Genomic DNA, 19,350 nt, shown 5'->3' with positions numbered 1-19,350 from the left:
TTGTGACTATATATTCTTTTACACCATGAATTCAGACGCAGTTTTATTGTTGGAGACTGTTAATTTCGCCGCAGAAAAACATCGTAGCCAACGACGTAAAGATTCAGAGGGAACGCCGTACATTAACCACCCCATTGGTAGGTAGGAGTCTTTTTTTACTTTGTTGTGATACTACATGTTAAGCCCTCGAAACAGTCGCAGTTTGGCTAGGTGTAGGCACCAAAACTATTTAGTTAGGTTTAGGAAAAGATCATGGTTTGGGTTAAAATAAGTGCGTTAATCCAGGAAGTTATCTCAGGTGGTAAAGTGGGTGTGTCGTGTAGTCTGCGACACTGCAGACAGATATTGTCTTATTGCAGATATATCAGTATCAGTGTGCATGTTGGCCGATAAATAACGAGAAATTGCATCACAGAAATGCCAAACTAGGTTTGAGTTCATTTAGAAAGAGTCTGATAAGCACTATTTTTCTATTGTAAAATGTTGCTCAGTATATATCTTGGTCACAATTCTTAAAAATAAGAATGTTTAATATATATATATATATATATATATATATAAATAATAATAATATATATCCTTCAGGGATTTTTAAAACTCGGAAATATTGATATCGTATTGGTCTCAAAAATGCAGTATCAGTCGGCTAAAATAATTTAATTTGTATATTAAAGCAACATTGTGTGGCATTTCAAATTTACCCATGCATTCTCAAATAAAAGCTGGTACTTAGTCATTCAAAGGTTGTGCTTACAACACAGTCCAAATAGCATGTTGTCCCACAAGGATCTGTTTAAGGACCCTAATCATTTCTTGTTTGTACCAATAATTTTTTATTGGTTTTTAAATCTTCTGTCCCCATTTTGTTTGCTGATTATTATTATTTTTATTACAAACAGATGAGATTTCCGTACTTTAATAAAAAAAAAGTACTAATGAAGAAATTGTTTGAGTTGCAAGATGATTTCAACTCAATAAGCTTTCATAAAATAGTAAAAGTTAAAATGTAAAGATTTTTCATACACATGTTTTCTGGGCATATTGTTAGACACTGAAGAGGGGGAGAAAACACACTGGCTTACATACGTACATAGTTGCTGTAATGAATTATAATAAAGTATGGGTTAAAAAAAATGTATTTGTTCATAAAATGTCAATATTTGTTTATGAAACATTTTCCTGTAACAATGCAGTTCACTTTTCTTCAGCATTTGGAACTGTGTGTCATTCGTCCTTTTTTACTTCAAAAGAAAACTTCACTATTAAATGCAATGATTGTTTTATCCTCAACCCTTTCATGACTGCAGTTAATAGACAGCTGAGTTTAGTTTGTCTGAGTATAATATGACTGAGACTTGTATTAATGATGTTGATGAATGGCCCGTGTACACTCAGTTTATAATCCTGATATTTCTGGCAGCAGCTGAAAACAATAAGACCTCTTGTTGACGTTCCTCTCTCTGATACTCTCAGCTCTGTGTATGTCCTTTTTAAGGAGTAGCGAGAATCCTCAGCCACGAAGGAGGCGTCACAGACATCGAGGTTTTGCAAGTATGTTATCAGTTAGTAACTGTCAAGTATCACTCTCAAGTACAGTGTTTCTTTACTGAGCCTGTGTTTTGTCTTCGTGTTGCAGGCTGCTCTGCTTCACGACACGGTCGAGGACACGGACACCGCTCCTGCAGAGATTGAGGCAAAGTTTGGACCGATCGTGGCTCGTATCGTTCAGGAGGTGACGGACGACAAACGCCTGTCCAAACAGGAGAGGAAGCGTCAGCAGGTGGAACACGCGGCTCATTGCAGCCGGCAAGCTAAACTGGTCAAACTGGCTGATAAACTGTACAATCTGAGGGACCTGAACCGCTGCACACCTGTCGGTCAGCACCTCTCTCTCACTGTCACTGCCCTTATACTGTAACTGCTTTAATAATTTAAATATAGGCACATCTGTATCTTTTATTGTAAAAACAGCATGTGTTTTATATAATATAGCTAAGACAATCAAATACTCGAAACTAGAGAAGTCAAAATACAGTAAATGATACTAAAATTAAATACATTTTACTTCAGTGTAGTTTTATTTATATTTAGGATTTTTCCAACCAGTGTATGTTCAGCTCCTCTCTTCACTACATGTTGTCTATTTTACCAGTTTATCAAACTACGGCAGATTTTTCTGCGTTCAGTGGCGGAAATTCGAGGGCTTAAGTAGTATAATGCTCATACTCAATTTGCTTAAACAGTTAACTTAAAAGATAAGGCTGGCGATATTCTATATTTTTCTTACTGTCAACGAATCCCATAAAAACACCAAAACCAACAATGACTTCCCTGTCCTGTCTGTGGTTCTCTGCACCAAGAAAATTCTCCCCCAGAAAATCATTTAAACAGCTAAAAAAAATATATAGTTTGATTTTTAAAATAAAATAATTTCCTTACTCAAACACAGGAGCATAGTGCGATAGTGGGGAACTGTTTTCAGCTGTATCGGGCTTTAGCTACATGGGCAATACTTGTTAGCAGTTCAATTCATTGTTGGTTTTGGTCTTCTTCGTTGATTTGTCGACAGTAAGAAAAACGGATTGCCAATTTCTCCTTTTAAAAGACAGTGCAGGAGTACTCACAATTGAGTGTACCCAAGTAACAAAAACAAAAGTAGTAATTTAGGAAAGAAAATTTAATTATAGATGCGTTAACCTGTCTTAACTACTACTTAATGGACTGTTGAGGAGTTAAAACTAACTAGAAAACTGTACTCTATAAGGACACTAGTAGCTACAGTTGTCCGATAAATGTAGTGGAGGAAAACCTTAACACTTCCCAGTGAAGTACTGTTCACTGTGTATTCTCACCAAATAGAAATACGCAAATACCAATACTTCACAGTGTACTTAGTTACCATACTATCTCCCTCTGTGTGTGTGTGTTGGCAGATTGGACAGCCGAGCGGGTCCAGGAGTATTTTGTGTGGGCCTCTGAGGTGGCGAAAGGCCTAAAAGGAACCAACTCAGCTCTGGAGGAGAAGCTGGATGAGCTGTTCAGACAGAGAGGGGTCCAGTTCTGACAAAACGGCCACAACACAGTGGAGAACAGACTATTTAAATTACATATAAAATAAATTTTCATTTGTAAATTATACAAATAAATCATATTTCATTAAAAATGTGTGTGGTCTTTAATTTATTTGTTTCATATTTTGGTTGTATAGTTAAATGGAGGATATGTTGAAGGTTTGGTGAAGTGATGTGATGAGTTATTTTATTCCAGAAGTGTTTATATTATTAGTAGTTAGTTAGTAGTTATCAGCTAAAGGATGCCATACTGCTGGGTTTGCTACTTATAACCTCCAAAGAAACGCACACAGGTCAGTCACTCTTTCACTGTAAACACTGATTCTTCATCTGACATTGCGGAAGTAAAAAAAAAAAATCACATTATGTAATCAGAGTTTGCAGGATTGAATACAGCATGATACTCAGCAATTTAGCACTTTTACGAGATGAGGAGCAAGCACCACTGAATACACTGTTTTCAGTATTTTAACGCCCGACCAACCAACCTGTCAGCAGCAGTGACATCAGCCACTAGATGGCGCTATTATAACTGTTGGATTGCAGAATATGTACATTTAGCTGCGATCTCTTATCAACTCTAACTTGATGTTTATTTCGGGAATAAATTGCACTGGTGGTAAACTGTGGTGCGTCAGTGATCTAAAAAGACAGCTGGGTGTGATTTTTGTGTGTGCCTCTTCTCGGAAGGAAATGTCTGTCGGAAGAAATCCACTTCCTGTCCGCTCGCTCTTTAGTTAGTTAAACTTCCGTTTGACTGAAGCGGCGACGACGAGCTCATTTGCCCAAGTAAAATACTAATTTTTGCTTTTATTCCGTTGATATCGTCGACCAGGCAGTCATGTCTAGTCGCGAAGCCCTCAACATGAAGCTGCCTCCGATCCAGTCCACGGCCGGAGCCGTGCCGGTCCGGAATGAGAAAGGTGAGAAGTAGCGGCTAGCTAGCAGGCGGCTAGCGGCGTGCTAAGTTAGCCAGCTAGCTTAGCGCAACTTCACTGCTAACACAAATAACACAATAGTCTGTCTGACATTGTGAGAAGAGATTAGTTACTACTTACAAAGGCTGACTTAAAAAAAAATCCTACTAACAATAGTGGGAACAAATATCTGCAGGCTGCAGCATCATATTAATGCTGTAGGTTTGGGAACGAGATGTTCAATAATCACATATGGATGTGATATTTGGTTGTCGACATGACATAAAGTGTAGCTGGAGGAGCAAAAGTGTTTGACTAAACCCCACATGATCCAGTACAACAACACTAACTACGGGCTGAGTCCACTCCTCTCTGATACACTATCAACAACAAATTAATCAACTAAAAAAATACAAGTTCCAGTAATGTTTATTACCAGACTTGTTTAATTATCTACTGGGGTTTCTAGTTTTTCTGGTCATTTACTGTTCAGTAATGTTAGGAAGATGTATGATGTCAGGATAGTGTCTCAGCAACAGCTCAAAAAGCATGTAATGCTTTTCAGGAAATGTAATTGGCAGTTTAAGTAACAACCATAGACTGAATATGAAGATTTACTGATTTAATATACAGTCTATGGTAACAACACAAAGTATTGTGTAAAACCAATATTGATTTACTAAAACTTTAGGTATGTTTGACTTCTGGATTTGAACAAAATTGTACTGAGACTCTTAGCAAAACACATATCAGTATCAGCTGGTATGGGCTGAAAAATATGAATTCTTTTTCCCAGCACAGTTTCCCAGAGCCCAAGGTGGCTTCATTTAATTGCTTGTTTTGACGAACCAACTGTTCAAAATCCAAAAATAATTAAATTTACAAACAGAGAAAGGCAGGAAATAATAACGTTTTAGAAGCTGGAGCCAGTAAATTTTGTGGCACTTTGCGTGATAAACGGTTAATTGACGATCAACTAACAACAACTAACGTTTCAGCTCTACTGGATTTTAGTATCGGCTTCAAAAACCTAATTAGTGCATCCCAAAAAGGAAAAAAAAAACAAGCTGAATAATAATGAATCATCACCAAGTTAACATTTTTTGCAGAGCTGATGAATAGTTATTCCTTATTAAGGTATCTTAATGAAAACTTAAGTAGATTCAAGCAAACATCTGTACCTTCAGCATCATTGGTGGGAAAGCCTAGCTTGACTAAGCTCATTATTGTCTCTGCATATCCCAGGTGAGCTCTCCATGGAGAAGGTGAAGGTGAAGAGGTATGTGTCAGGGAAACGTCCTGACTACGCGCCAATGGAGTCGTCGGATGAGGAGGAAGAGGACTTCCAGTTTGTGAAGAAGGGAAAGGAATTGGAGCCAGAGGTAGAGCTGGAGGAAGAGGAAGTCTCTGACCCACGTCTCAAACGTTTGCTCAACCGTGTCTCTGAGGACGTGGAGGAGAGGTATCACGCAGCTTCTGAGATTTGATTCGACTGATATGATCGTTACGTTTTGCGGTGCTGAGATGCCACTTTGACCACATTGCTTCCCGTTCCTTTGTCCTCAGGCTCGCGAGACACAGACAGATCGCAGAGCCCGAAGTTGTGGTCGAGAGCAGCGAGGACTCTGATGAAGGCACGTGGCACCCAGAGCGTGAGGAGAGCAGCGAGGAAGAAGAGGAGGAGGAAGAGGAAGAAGTGGATGATGAGGTTGCTATCTGTGCTGTTTCATTTTGACTAAATGTTCTGAGTGTGCTTGTCCCTGTCACTTAAGAATTCCTGTCTGTTTTTTTTGTTTGTATGTTGTCATATTAAGAAAAGTTTTTAATGTGGACTTTCTCATTCTGCGCAGGAAATTGAGAGGAGACGAGCAATGATGCGGCAGCGGGCCGTTGAACGGAAGAATGAGGAGATGGAGGTCATGGAGGTGGAGGAAGAAGGGAAGTCAGGGGCGGAGTCAGAGTCAGAGTCTGAATACGAAGAATACACAGACAGCGAGGATGAAGCAGAACCACGGCTCAAACCTGTCTTCATTCGCAAGTATGAACTCAAACAACTGCAAATGTTTCTAAAAACAAATGCACTTAAATGTTCCGGCAACTTTCTTTGTCGACGCCATGTGGGGGCAGCAGGTTTCTGTGAGATGCTCGTGCAGTTTGCAGGTTTTGATCAGGACACATTGAGATCTCCAGAGCTGCTCCAGTGGCAACAAAAGAATTACATTCCTGTGTATGATCGTTTTAAGGAGAGTGAGTAAGAAATATGCGAGAGACTTCTACTATAGTATCCTGCATTGTTTAACAAGCGAGACCTCGTGTTCCATCCGTGCATTGCCTCATTTATTTAGAACAGATCATGAGACTAAACACAGTTCTTTCTACGGAGAATGTCAATGTGTGAATACAAAACATTATTATCTCCTAACTGTAGTTTAGTGGTTTCCAACCTTTTTGGCTTGTGACCCCCTTAAATTAATCAATGTCTACTTGTGACCCCTAGTTTACGTCCTTACTGTGGACAGGATTGGTGAGCAGTTCGACCAAAGATTATTCCATCTCACATTGTTCCATTTAAATGGTTTTTAGGGGCCTCTGAAAGGTGAAAATGTCCAGTATTTCACCCAAAATAAGCAAAAACATTTTGTTTGTTTTTTACCTAATTTTGTGTAAGAGAAATGTGTTGTCTGTTAATTGTTAGGTAGGCACTGTAGCTGTGGTTAGATTTAATTGAGTATTTCCTTTATTGGTGATTTGTTGTGAGCAGTTTCATGTAGGAACTATTTTCTTTCTCCTGATAGTTCCTACATGAAACAACAAATCTGTGGATTATCTTTAGTAACCGGGTCATGATTTCTGGAAAGAGACGTTGCTGCTGAGTTTTTCAAATGTATTTTTTTGGCGCTTTGAGCTCCACAAGCCGAGCGCCATATAGTCCCATTATATTCAAAAAATGCAGCGACTCTACAGCCGATATCTCCAAAACTCGGCAACTCACACCAAAACAATCTAGATGGATAAACAGCACAACAGGTAAGAGGAAAAATATGTATTTTTGATTTGGGAGGTGAACTGTCCCTTCAAAGTCAAGTTAAATGTCCCATTAATGGGCTTTGAGGTTGTGAATTCCTCGTGTTGTTTGAGATGTTTGCAGTGAAACAGGACATAGGGTGTAGGGACTTGCATCCAATCAACTGGATATTTTACAAGATGGTCCAATTTTGAAATAAAATCACATATAAGTGTTGACTTATTCAAGTTATTGACTTATTGATACTTTAACAATAGACAAAAACAATAAAACCATGGATGCAAGGTAATATTTCATTTTCACTTGATCTTCTCTGTCTGTTTACAGAAAGGACAGAGTCACAGTGGCAGAGCGTGAAGCAGAGGAGTTGAGGCAAAGAGAGCTGGAGGCTGAGGCCAAGAGGCAGGTGGAGGAGCGACGGCGCTACACCCTCAAGATCGTGGAGGAGGAGGCTAAGAAGGAGTTTGAGGAGAACCGACGCACACTCGCTGCTCTGGATGCTTTGGACACTGACGGAGAGAACGAGGAGGAAGAATACGAAGCCTGGAAAGTCAGAGAGCTGAAACGCATCAAGAGGGACAGAGAGGCCAGAGAGCTGTGAGTAAACACAGATAAATGACTTTACTTTATGATGAAAGGAACATGACATATTTTAGTACCTTCCAGTAAGCACAGTGCTGCTGTTGTCGCTGACGATGGTAACGAGTGATGTTTGTCTTCAGCATGGAGAGGGAGAAGTCTGAAATTGAGAGATTCCACAACTTGACAGATGAGGAGCGCAGGGCTGAGCTCCGCAACAGCGGCAAAGTCATCACCAACAAAGCCACCAAAGGAAAATACAAGTTCCTCCAGAAGTACTACCACAGAGGAGCCTTCTTCATGGTAAGTCAAGTCAATTTTATATATATATATATAGGGCCTTTACAATCTGTACAGCATACGACACGCTTCGTCCTTAGACCCTCGATTCACTACAGAGGTGAAATCTTACCACAAGTGCAGTTCGTCTACTAGCTATGTCGGTCCACATGAAACATTTCAGGTGACTGCAGTTTACAGTTAAAGATGTTTCGACGTTCCTTCAAATTCTAGTTAACCTAGTCTGTCAAACACAATGGAGACATCCAAGACACGTGTAGGGCTGCTTTTCTGATGTCTGAACTTTAGATTTCTGCCATTTTCGTGCAATAGCATGGTACACTGATTGTTTTTTTGCCTTCTGATTTTCTATTTTATTGTAAGTATGTGTTACATGTAACTTCTTTGTTCTAGCATGGCCTTCTATCTCGGTCAGGATAAACCTCTAAAAGAGATTTTTAATCTTAGTAATGCATTTTTCTGGTTAAATTAAGCTTATAATAATGTGAAGATCTTGTTGAATTTGTCAATCAACATTTTCACATTAAATCTAAAGATGCTCCTACATAGTTTTACATTCAGACCAGTTTTAACTTCAGCTAGTTTTAGTAATCTGTTCTTTCTAAAGGTAGACATTAGAGCCCGACTGATACAATAACATGGCCAAAATTAGCATATCCATATCAGTGTATATGTTGGTTGATATGTGACCAAAAACTGCAGTACAGAAATGCTAAAGATAAGTTTGAAATTTAGAAACGGTGTCTCTGTGATGTAGTTTCTCCACCAGAGAGCCCTGACAGGTTTATTCTTCAGTTGTAAAATGACCTGTTCAGTACATGTCTTGGTCAGATTTTATTTAATTAACAAAGGAGCTTATGAAGTTTGATTTGATGTGTTGTTAGACAGTAAATCACACCACAGTGGCAGGTGCAGGTTGCTTAGTGGTCTCTAACTGTGAACACGATTTGTTACAGGATGGGGAGGACGACGTGTACAAGAGAGATTTCAGCGCCCCGACTCTGGAGGATCACTTCAACAAAACCATCTTACCCAAAGTCATGCAGGTCAGCTGCTTTTACTCATTTCATGTGATTCACTTCACTGTAGGTGGCTTGCGGGTTTGCTGCTAAACAGTTTCCACATGTGCATGCTGTTTGGTGAGAGAAAGAAATCTTGAACTCAACCAGAACCCTGAGAAGGATGAAGGGAATTTGGCTTCTTGCCTTTTTAAAATATTGTTAGTCCATCGAAACGTGTATATGCATGTCTTAACACTATTTGTTTTCCTGCCATTAACCTTAAATTTAGGCTATAGTATATTTCAGAGTAAAATATTTTAACCCAAGAAAATGGATGCACCTTTGATCGTCCATATTTTAGTGTTCAGGGGAAGTCCACCTGCTTTCCCTTTGAATGAAGACTAAGTAATTCAGTTCTCTTAATTTGACCTGTTGTGGTTTGTTCCCCCCATCAGGTCAAAAACTTTGGTCGGTCTGGACGCACAAAGTACACCCACCTGGTGGACCAGGACACCACGTCGTTCGACTCGGCCTGGGCTCAGGAGAGCGCTCAGAACAGCAAGTTCTTCAAGCAGAAGGCGGCAGGCGTGAGGGACGTGTTTGACCGGCCCACAGTGAAGAAGAGGAAGACTTAAAAAGTGTGAGGATGTAAAACGGACTTCACCAGGCCCGCGCTGCAGCTTTAGAGACTGAGCTGCATCCTGCTGAGTCTCTTTCCTGGACTTTGTTGTGGGAGGAAAATAGACTGATTCCACCACTTTGATGAACTGTTTACCTACCAGGAAGGTGCACCATCATTTAAAAAAAAAAAAAAAAACTTAATTTAATGTTGGCTCCTCAAACCCTACTTAAGATGCAGCTGGTTTTCAACTTTCAACAAGCAGAATATCACTAATGTGGGATCTTGGCTGAAAAAAAACTGCATTGCTGCATTTTGAGGAGATGCAGGGAAAATGTTAGTGTAATCATCTTTGTAAACAGCCTGAAGATTTTTTTTTTTTTTTTTATTATCCATTGTTAGCAGGTTTGTGGCTTTTGAGCCACATCACACCCAGATCCTTCCCTCTGTTTTAAAGCAGTGGGTTGTGATGTAATTTTGTACAAATCAGCTTGTAATAACTAAGTATGCAGATTCTTCTGACTACCTGCATTACCACCCACCCCACCAAAATTTGTTGAAGTACAGGTATTGTAACTTGGTTTGTTTGTGAATAAAACTTGTATTTTCATCAATTTTAAAACCTTTCCAAAGAGAGTGAAACAAGTATTAAAATTATTTTAATCGCAGGTCAACTTTTATTTAAAAAACAAAAAAAAAACCAAAGGATTTGGGGTAAAGATTACATCCCAAGAAGGTTTAACCACTGAGATCAGTTCAGCCTCACTGTCTTGATGAGCCCTGGGAACAAAAACAAAGTGAAGCAGTCCAGAGTGTAAATGCCATTTGTTCAGTTGGTCAGGGCCACCAGAGCCTCCACCACGTTCCCCATGTGTTCCCGCAGACTGCGCTCCGCCACGGCCCTCGAAATCTCCATCTCTGACATCTGCACAGCAACATGAACATCAGAATATGAATCAGATTGTGCTTAAACTAAGACAAAGTACTTAAATTGACAAACTGATTATAAAAATGCATAAATTAAAATTACACTCGCACACAATTGCAACCAATCCACAAGTGGGATCCATAGTTACATTCAAAACATGTTAAAGTCTTTATATACATCATGATACAGTATGTGGACACCAAATTTTAATGCTCCAGCATACAATGATATTTTAGAAAATAATGTTATTCCAGTTCAGTTTGGAGAAGACCACCAAGACAATGCTCCTGTACACAAAGGCAGGTCCATAAAGAAATTTTACCAGTTTGGTGTGGGTCACCTGGAACACCAACTGGCCGACTTCACTAATGTTCTTGTGACTGAAGGGAGCAAATTTCTGTGGCCAGGTTATAAAATGTGGTGAAAAACCTTCCTACAAGAGTGGAGGCTGTCATAGCAGCAGATTAATGGTCATTGATTTGGAAGGACATGTTTCATCATCACATATGGGTGTAATGTTCCTGTGTCTACAGACTTTTGGCCATGTCATGTACCAAAACAGATGTGTGGCTTTACCTGAAAAGATTAATAGACAAAAAACAGTGAATAACTTACAATTAGTTCTACATCCTCTTTCTTGATGGTGACTTTGGCCAACTCTTTTTCTCTGAAAGCAAAACACAGTGAGAATAATCAACAGGTTATGTGCTTCCTGCATAAAAGTTCAGACTGCATGTCAGAAAATTCGCTCAACCTGCAGATTACAACTGTCATTTTCCTTCTCAGTCAACTGTGGGTTTGCTTTCTGTGGTGGCTGTGATTGCTGTGTAAGTATAGGATTCATGTACTATCCAAAACAAAGAAATAAGGAGCTGATGCTGCTGTGACACGTTTTCTGTCCACATGTAAAGGCTGGGAGGGTCAACACTGATCGTACCTCTCTTGTTTGGCTTTCTGTTCTCGTGACCTTCTGTCTCCAATCACTGACATGGCCTGAAAGAAAAAACATTATTAGTATTTACGCCCAGTTTCAAATATGAAAGCTATTACAACTGCAACATCACAACACAGGTATATTTAACTAAAAAATATATATATTTTACCAGTTTAGGACTTTTTTTCCTCCATTTTGTGGTATTGAAATATAAGTATTCATGTTAAAATAAAGCACAAATAGGCTGCTACACTTACGTATGTGACATTTGGCCATTATCACAATATCATTAAAAACAAACTCAACTTTGTTGTTTACTATAAATGTATAAAATGTCACCGTATTAAATAGAAGATATCTTATATTTCCCTTGCATCTACTAATGACCTACTCTCCACCATGTTCTGGATAATTCAACAGTGAGACAAACTGCAGGGCTGAGAAATATATCGACATTTACCGTTTATCTAGAAAGAATTGCGGTGTGGTATTTTTTCAAGCTTAAGCTGGTATTATTTGGCATCTAATTTTATACTGCAAAGCAACTAATAATTCATATTTCTCCCAGGATTATCTCCATCTTAAATACTCAAGGATGCCAGGTGAAACTGACATTAATTTCCTGTTACAACAACAATCCCACAGGTGATTTTCCATCCCTGAACAGGTAACGTGATATATATCGAAATGGAAAGAGGGTCTTTCTAACATCTTGTATTACATATCATTACAGTTCAGGCATCTGAATCCATTCATTCAACCAGTGTTTCAGAAAGAATAATTTATTTTAAGTGGTTCAATGTCAAACACTACAGAGGGAGCAACAAACAGCATTGAATTTATGAGCCAAGATCTGATTACAGAACGAATATATACAAACACAATATTACGCAAGCATGTTATCTAGAGCTGAAACAATGAGTTGATTCATTGATTAGCAAAAATTATAATAATCAATGACTCATTAGTTGTATAAATGAGCAAATATTGCAAATATTCACTGGTTCCAGCTTCTGCTTGTCTGTGTGTTATATTATTTTACAATAAATATCTTCGGGTTTTGGACTGTTGATAAGAGAAAACAAGATCTGAAGATGTCACCTTGGCCTCTTAGAACTTGTGATGGACGTTTTTCACAATTTGTTTTTTTAACATTTCACAGACTAAATGATTAATTGGTAAATCAAAAAATAAGCCACAGATTAATCAATGACAAACAAAAAAAGAACTGTTAGTTGCAGACTTAAAGTTACTCATCCTCGTGTCTTTGATAGTTTTTCTGACCTGGTGTTGCTCTGAAAGTCTGAAAAGGACATATTTAATTCTTTATCCCTTCTAAAGCTAAAGAGGGGAACGTACAAACTATGAATGAAATTCGCCAATGAATTTCTATAACTTAAATTTCAGACTGCCATTGTAAGCAGTTTTACGATACAGATGTAGAAACCACACATCATTTGTTCTTTTATATAATTATTACACATAATGTTTGGTCCCACTTGACATCTTGTCACTATTAGAACATTATTCAGATTATTTTGGAGAACATCACTGTAATAAGGAGCCCAGAAATGACTCTGTAAACACCTGTACGACACACTTTATCCCCTGCTTTAATTATAATGTTGGTTTGACGTTATTCTATTCAGTGTATGTTATTTCCAGTTGTTTAATTATTAGTTTATTTGTATATTACATTGTCCTTGTCTATCTGCACTATGCTCTGTCCGTGTACTGGTGAAGCTGAAGACTGTCAATGACATAATGTCTTGTTAACATGTTGGTTCAATGTAGCAAAGGGTAAAAAGAGCACAACAGCTTTAACGTTAGCTAGCTAGCTATGAGGCAGTTAGCTAGTTAGTTTATCGTTCACTGCACGATTATCAAGCAAACGCTAATTGCCTTTGAGCATCTTGTATTCAAGCAAAACTCTAGCTAGACAACTAAGTTACGTATAAGACAAAGTACATTTGTTTTTGAAAACTAACCACTTCACATGGTTTGGTATCAGTGATGATGCACCGACAGTGCAGCCAGCAGTGGCCGCATGTTTCCCGGCTAACGTTAGCCGGGAGCTCTCACCGTTTCTAAATCAGAGCTGGAGATTTCCTTCTCCTCCGCATAGTCCGTGACTCTCTCCAAATCAGCGGCTCCACTGTCATGTTTCCGAGGCTTTTCTGCCGGTTTTCCAGTACAGTTTTCGTCGGCTTCCAGGTCCAAATCGACGTCTCCCTCTGCCGCCATGTTTGCTCCAGTGAGGCCGGAACAAAAAGAAAGGTTCCGTCAAACGTCGGCGGGAAAACGGGGTAGTACCGGAAGGGAAGGACAATTTAAAGAAGAAATCCGTAGATTAAAAAAAACAAAAAACATCTGTGGATATTTAGATCACAATTGAATATGATATATGTGATGTTGTAGTACTTTATAATTGATAGAGGCATTGACAGTCATATCTAAATGAGACTCAACTTCACCCACTGTTTTGAAGAATAGCACACAGAGCAGAAAAAAGAGAGAATTTGTTCAGCATGACCAAAACCTTTACCACAACCTTAATGAGAACACCAGATTTAAATATACAGTATGTATACATATATAAATATATATAATATACAACGTATGTATATAACTCAGGACTGGACCAGCCATGACCAATATTCACTCCAAAAAATAATGTAAGCAATACACAATAACTTCAACTGCACTTTCAACTTTATTGCCCCCAAAGGGAGAATTGTCATGCAGCCAAGTGAAACGTATAGTCTAATACACACAGACTTGAACATAAGATACATAAAACTTATAAAATAGTGCTCTAGTTTTTGCATTTGTGTGAAATAACGACAGTAGCGTTCCTAAGTTTATGTTGACATAAACAACCAGGATGACATCAAAATGCAAAAAGTAGACCAAAGTGGACAGATACATCATATGTATCAGATCCACATACTGTACATTCAGCAGTGATTTTGGACTTGTAGAAGCTTACAGTATGAGTGACCTACAGTGTTTACCTTCAGTGTATCACGATGAAATGAGAAATGCACAAAGTGATAGTGTCATCTACATGAATTTTTTAGATTAAGATCCTTGAGAAAGCAGTCGCCAATCAGTTGTGTGACAGGATTTAGAGTGCATCATAGCACAGAGACAGCACTGGTGAAAATTACAAATGACCTTCTAATTGTATTGACCATCACATCCTATTACAGAGACTGGAACATTTAATTGGCATTAAATGAACCGCACGAAGATGGTTCAAATCCTATCTTTCAGATTGATCTCAGTTTGTACACGTTAATGCTGAATCCACCATACACGCCAAAGTTAGTCATGGAGTTCCGCAGGGTTCTGTGCTTGGACCAGTTCTATTCACCTTATATATGCTTCCTCTAGGCAATATTATTAGGAAACACTCCATAAACTTTCATTGTTATGCGGATGATACCCAACTATATCTATCAATCAAACCAGATGAAACTAATCAGTTAGCTAAACGTCAAGCATGCCTTAAGGACATAAAAACCTGGATGACCTGCAATTTTCTGATGTTAAACTCTGACAAAACTGAAGTTATTGTACTTGGCCCCAAACACCTCCGAGACACACTATCTAAAGATATAGTTACTCTAGATGGCATTGCCCTGGCCTCCAGCAGCACCGTAAGGAACCTCTGAGTTATCTTTGATCAGGATTTGTCCCACATGAAACAAACTTCAAGGACTGCACCTACGTAACATTGCAAAAATCAGGCACATCCTGTCTCAAAATGATGCAGAAAAACTAGTCCATGCATTTCTTACTTCCAGGCTGGGTTATTGCAATTCCTTATTATCAGGCTGCCCGAATAAGTCCCTTAAGACTCTCCAGTTGATCCAGAATGCTGCGGCATGTGTACTGACAAGAACTAGGAAAAGAGATCATATTTCTCCAATATTAGCTTCTCTGCACTGGCTCCCTGTAAAATCCAGAATAGAATTTAAAATCCTTCTCATCACCTACAGAGCTCTCAATGGTCTGACACCATCGTATCTTAAAGATCTCATAATACCTTATTACCCGACTAGAACACTGCACTGCGCTCCCAGGATGCAGGGTTACTTGTGGTTCCTAGAGTCTCCAAAAGTAGAATGGGAGCCAGAGCCTTCAGCTATCAAGCTCCTCTCCTGTGGAATCAGGTCCCAGTTTGGATTCGGGAGGCAGACACCATCTCCACATTTAAGAGTAGACTTAAGACTTTCCTCTTTAATAAAGCTTATAGTTAGAGCTGGTTTGGGTGAGTCCTGAACCATCCCTTAGTTATGCTGCTATAGGCCTAGACTGCCGGGAGACTTCCCATGATGCACCTCTCTCCTCCTCTCCCTCTCCATCTGTATGCATTTTTATCCCATTACTGCATGTTACTAACTCAACATCTTCTCTCCCATAGTTTTGAGTTTTCTCGTCTCTCTCTTCTCTCCTTCTGTCGCTTTCAGCAGGTATTTCTGCCTGAGTCTGGATCTGTGGTTGCAAGGCACCTTCTGTTCCTGCTCGACAACCACTACTACAATTATTATTATTAGTCTTATTATTATTATCATTATTATTCATATTATTATTTTATTAATATTACTATTACCACTACCATTACCATTACATTATTATTATTTGAAAATTCTATGTGGAATTTGCTTTGTGCTGCTGTATGTGCTCTCTCTCTCTCTAACTAACCAGTACTCCAATGCTGGAATAATACTAACTGGCTCCAGGTTTTCTGTGTCAATTAGTTTGTGGTAATTTGATTAAATGAAACTTTATTTAGGAATCTGCACCATTTGAGCACAAAATAAACTGAAATAATAAAGGTGTTAAAAGTAGATTCTTTTAGATTTCAAATTACCATAAACCAATTGACACACAGTGAAACTGGGGCTCAGGGGCAGTTGTCTGCTTTGCCAGATTGATATTCCAGCCTTGTGTATCTTTGACAACAATAAAAGCAGATACATTTTAAGATTGTGCAAGTTGATTTTATTTTATTTTTTTTTACTAAAAGAAGCCTGGAAGACAAGAAACATGCTTTGCCTAAACTTAGCATAGTTTGAAAAATTGGTTTGCAGTAATTTGTAGTAAATGTGCTGAGAATCCAAAGACACAAGAATTACCTCCTTAACGAAAGTTAAGTTTTCTATGCGGGAGAAGTGTTTTCCCCAGACGTACAAGAATATTTCTCACAGGTTTCCCCACAACTACTTTATTGTACCTGCAACCTCACACAACATGTTTTGGAGAAAATCCACCAAATACTTCATTAAGGACAGTGACACATGAGGTATTTCCAGAGAATGAAGGTGCATTGTGTGTGTTAGAATTACAATTAAACTATAAACCGATTATAATCTTCAGTCTAAACCACTAACATTTTGTTCATTCATTGTCAGTCAAGTGAATGACTTTTATTTTTTCACTTGAAGTCAAAGCCTTAATTTCTGATTGATCAAATATTAATCAGTAGGTTCAAGACAATATATTACAATTACAATATATTTATCTGCTATCTTGTTTATGTCTGAGATGATGAGAAAAAGACAATAACTGGATTATGTGGACATTTAACTAAATCACTCTGTGCTCCTCCTCATTCTATTCCTGTCTGTTATAAGAGGTTTACCTGTACTTTAATACAAACAGCCCTTCAACCACTGTAACAGATTTCCCGTGTCTCCAGACTTTCCAGCCCTTTCGTGTGCTTGAGCTTTGTCAGTCCATCTACCAATAATCAGATTAAAGGAAAGAGAAACCTGCTTGCACCTTCAACCCTGAGCAGCACTGAAAACTACATCAGTGCTCTCTGGTTTACCTTCATCCTTTAGGAGATGTGTGTGGTCGAGGGCGGCTGGAGGAATGGCACCGGGGCTGGAGAGACGTTGCTGTCGTCACACCAACCCCTTCATCCTGATGTATGACTGACGGCTGTCTGACTGTTCGGAGCTCTCGTCGCCTCAGGCCTCAGGGACGAGATGTCAGGACGCTGGTTTTGGGCTCAGGTGAGACTCTGCAGGATGCAACAGTTGTTTTGTGGTGAGATGATAAAAGCATGACAGATATCTCTCAGAGTGGGGGGAAAAATAAGCAAAGGGTAACAAGGGCAATCACACAAAAATGTTTGCATGTGCATGGGAAAGGGTTTATCTAAAAAATGACCTATGACATTTTGGAAATATTTAAAATCTTGAAGAAAATGAGATAAATAAATACTTATATCTGCTTACAACTACATTATAGTGTTATTAAGCATTTATTAAATTGTCAAATACTGCTTATAAATACTAAATAGGAGGGTTAAAGTGTACAAGAAATAGAGTTCCTCTCTAATACACCTGCAAGAGAAATACTGGATGCGATATTTTTATGTGCATCCAGTATTTTCATAATAAAAATGCTTCACAATGCTGATTCTCCTGATTTAAAAGCTTCTATAATTCTATTATTTTCCTCAGAAAACTAACAACTAAGATGCATTTATTTAATGCTAATATGCAGACAAATTATTAATAAATCAAAGGGAAAAAAATCCACCCTGAACACTTTGACTTTGGTGATTTACCTTGTTGCATTTCTGAGAATAACTAACTAAAAGAAAATAGACATGATGGCCAAAAGTATGTGGACACCGTAATAGTCCACACATATGTGATTGTTGAACATGTCCTTCCAAAAACATGGGCATTAATTTGCAGCTATAACAACATCCAGTCTTCTTTGAAGGCTTTCCACCAGATGTTGGAACCTGGCTGCAGGGATTTGCTCCCAGGTCAGGACTCTGTGCAAGCCAGTCAAGTTCTTCCACACCAAACTGGAAAAACCATTTCTTTATGGAGCTGGCTTTGTGCACGGGGGTATTGTCATGTTGAAACAGGAAAGAGACAAACACAGTCACAGCCACAAAGTTGGAAGCTTACTATTGTGTAAACCAGCAGTTCCCAACCCAAGGGGTCTCAAGATTTTGTTCATTCATGACTTTTCTCAAATGTTTGCTTTTTTCTTGTGAAATACTGGATACTGGATATTTCACTCTTCCGGCCTCTAAAAACCCTTCAAATAAGACAAATCCAAGAAAGAAAAATCACTCTTTCAAATCAATCAAATCAGATGCTCTAGCATTACGTTTTCCTTTAATTGGAACTAAGGTGTTTAGCCGAAACCATGAAAAACAGCCCCAAACCAAAAGTACACAAAATATATAGACAGTGGTGTCCACATACTTTTAATCATACAATAACCAGCCAATAGATAAAAATGTGTAACCAAAATGTTAAAAGTTAAACATCTGGTTTTGGGTCAGACCAATAAAAACATGAGAAAGTGGTACAGATTGAATCTTTCTAGACTATTTTAATAATCTGTTGTCAGTCTAATTTCTCAGAATATGAGCAGGTTGTGCACACAGTCATGCCACAGTTATGAATGGGTACATTGTGTTTCTATGGGAGAGATAATTCTTATTGCTTGCAGCTACATGTGAGTCATTAGCAACACCCAGTGTTTTGTTTACCTACATCTAAAACAATGTTGGTCAAAAACCATTACTTGCTCAAAACGAGTTCTAAATGAATAATAAATGGAGCATTTTTCTTGTCCTTTTTTATAAACAAGCTTGGATTTCAGCCAACTATTATTGGGCAAGCCTGTTGAAACCATAGATTGAGCGCTTTCACTCAAGCGGCGATTTGCATCCGCTTATTTGATTTTGTTTGTTCTCTTTGGCACTTCCTCCTCTCCCACAAGGCAGCAGCAATTATCTGAGAGTGAAAGGGGCCCCCAGGAATGCCGGGCCGCGGCTGCCTGGACCGCTCAGAGTAACACGTGTTAATCAAAGGGACTTACTGGTTTACACCCACTCATGTTGGAGGGAATAATCCAAAGTGAAATTAAGGATATTATGTGAAACAATGGTTGACGTTGTTGATCCTAAGATTTCTGGTTGTTTAACTATC

At 38.6% G+C, this 19,350-nt stretch overlaps 4 protein-coding genes across 4 annotated transcripts in view; 3 read left to right on the top strand and 1 right to left on the bottom strand.

Annotated features, from left to right (window-relative positions):
• Window positions 1–6: 6 nt before the first annotated feature.
• hddc3 (HD domain containing 3) lies at window positions 7–3,163 on the top strand. The gene is made up of 4 exons (XM_044167298.1): window positions 7–137; window positions 1,496–1,551; window positions 1,637–1,877; window positions 2,934–3,163. Exons 1-4 carry the CDS (start codon window positions 26–28, stop codon window positions 3,062–3,064), a joined length of 540 nt encoding a protein of 179 aa, XP_044023233.1. The 5' UTR covers window positions 7–25; the 3' UTR covers window positions 3,065–3,163.
• A 617-nt stretch (window positions 3,164–3,780) lies between these two features.
• mfap1 (microfibril associated protein 1) lies at window positions 3,781–10,134 on the top strand. The gene is made up of 8 exons (XM_044198073.1): window positions 3,781–3,994; window positions 5,234–5,450; window positions 5,555–5,696; window positions 5,839–6,026; window positions 7,341–7,610; window positions 7,736–7,895; window positions 8,849–8,938; window positions 9,349–10,134. Exons 1-8 carry the CDS (start codon window positions 3,913–3,915, stop codon window positions 9,526–9,528), a joined length of 1,329 nt encoding a protein of 442 aa, XP_044054008.1. The 5' UTR covers window positions 3,781–3,912; the 3' UTR covers window positions 9,529–10,134.
• Window positions 10,135–10,166: 32 nt separating this feature from the next.
• Window positions 10,167–13,672, bottom strand: hypk (huntingtin interacting protein K). Its single transcript, XM_044198085.1, has 4 exons — window positions 13,457–13,672; window positions 11,378–11,433; window positions 11,056–11,107; window positions 10,167–10,437 (listed from the first exon to the last, which is right to left on the bottom strand). Exons 1-4 carry the CDS (start codon window positions 13,616–13,618, stop codon window positions 10,342–10,344), a joined length of 366 nt encoding a protein of 121 aa, XP_044054020.1. The 5' UTR covers window positions 13,619–13,672; the 3' UTR covers window positions 10,167–10,341.
• A 3,336-nt stretch (window positions 13,673–17,008) lies between these two features.
• serinc4 (serine incorporator 4) overlaps window positions 17,009–19,350 on the top strand; it is a 33,686-nt gene continuing 31,344 nt past the window's right edge. The window contains exon 1 of the mRNA XM_044204880.1: window positions 17,009–17,400. Within this exon, the coding sequence (XP_044060815.1) occupies window positions 17,374–17,400 (27 nt within the window). The 5' untranslated portion in view covers window positions 17,009–17,373. The remainder of the gene's footprint in view (window positions 17,401–19,350) is intronic.

Source organism: Siniperca chuatsi, linkage group LG1, assembly GCF_020085105.1.
Source record: "Siniperca chuatsi isolate FFG_IHB_CAS linkage group LG1, ASM2008510v1, whole genome shotgun sequence".
Lineage (NCBI taxonomy): Eukaryota > Metazoa > Chordata > Actinopteri > Centrarchiformes > Sinipercidae > Siniperca > Siniperca chuatsi.
The sequence above is the reverse complement of the archived record's forward strand: the minus strand, read 5'-3'. Positions and strand labels throughout refer to the sequence as shown.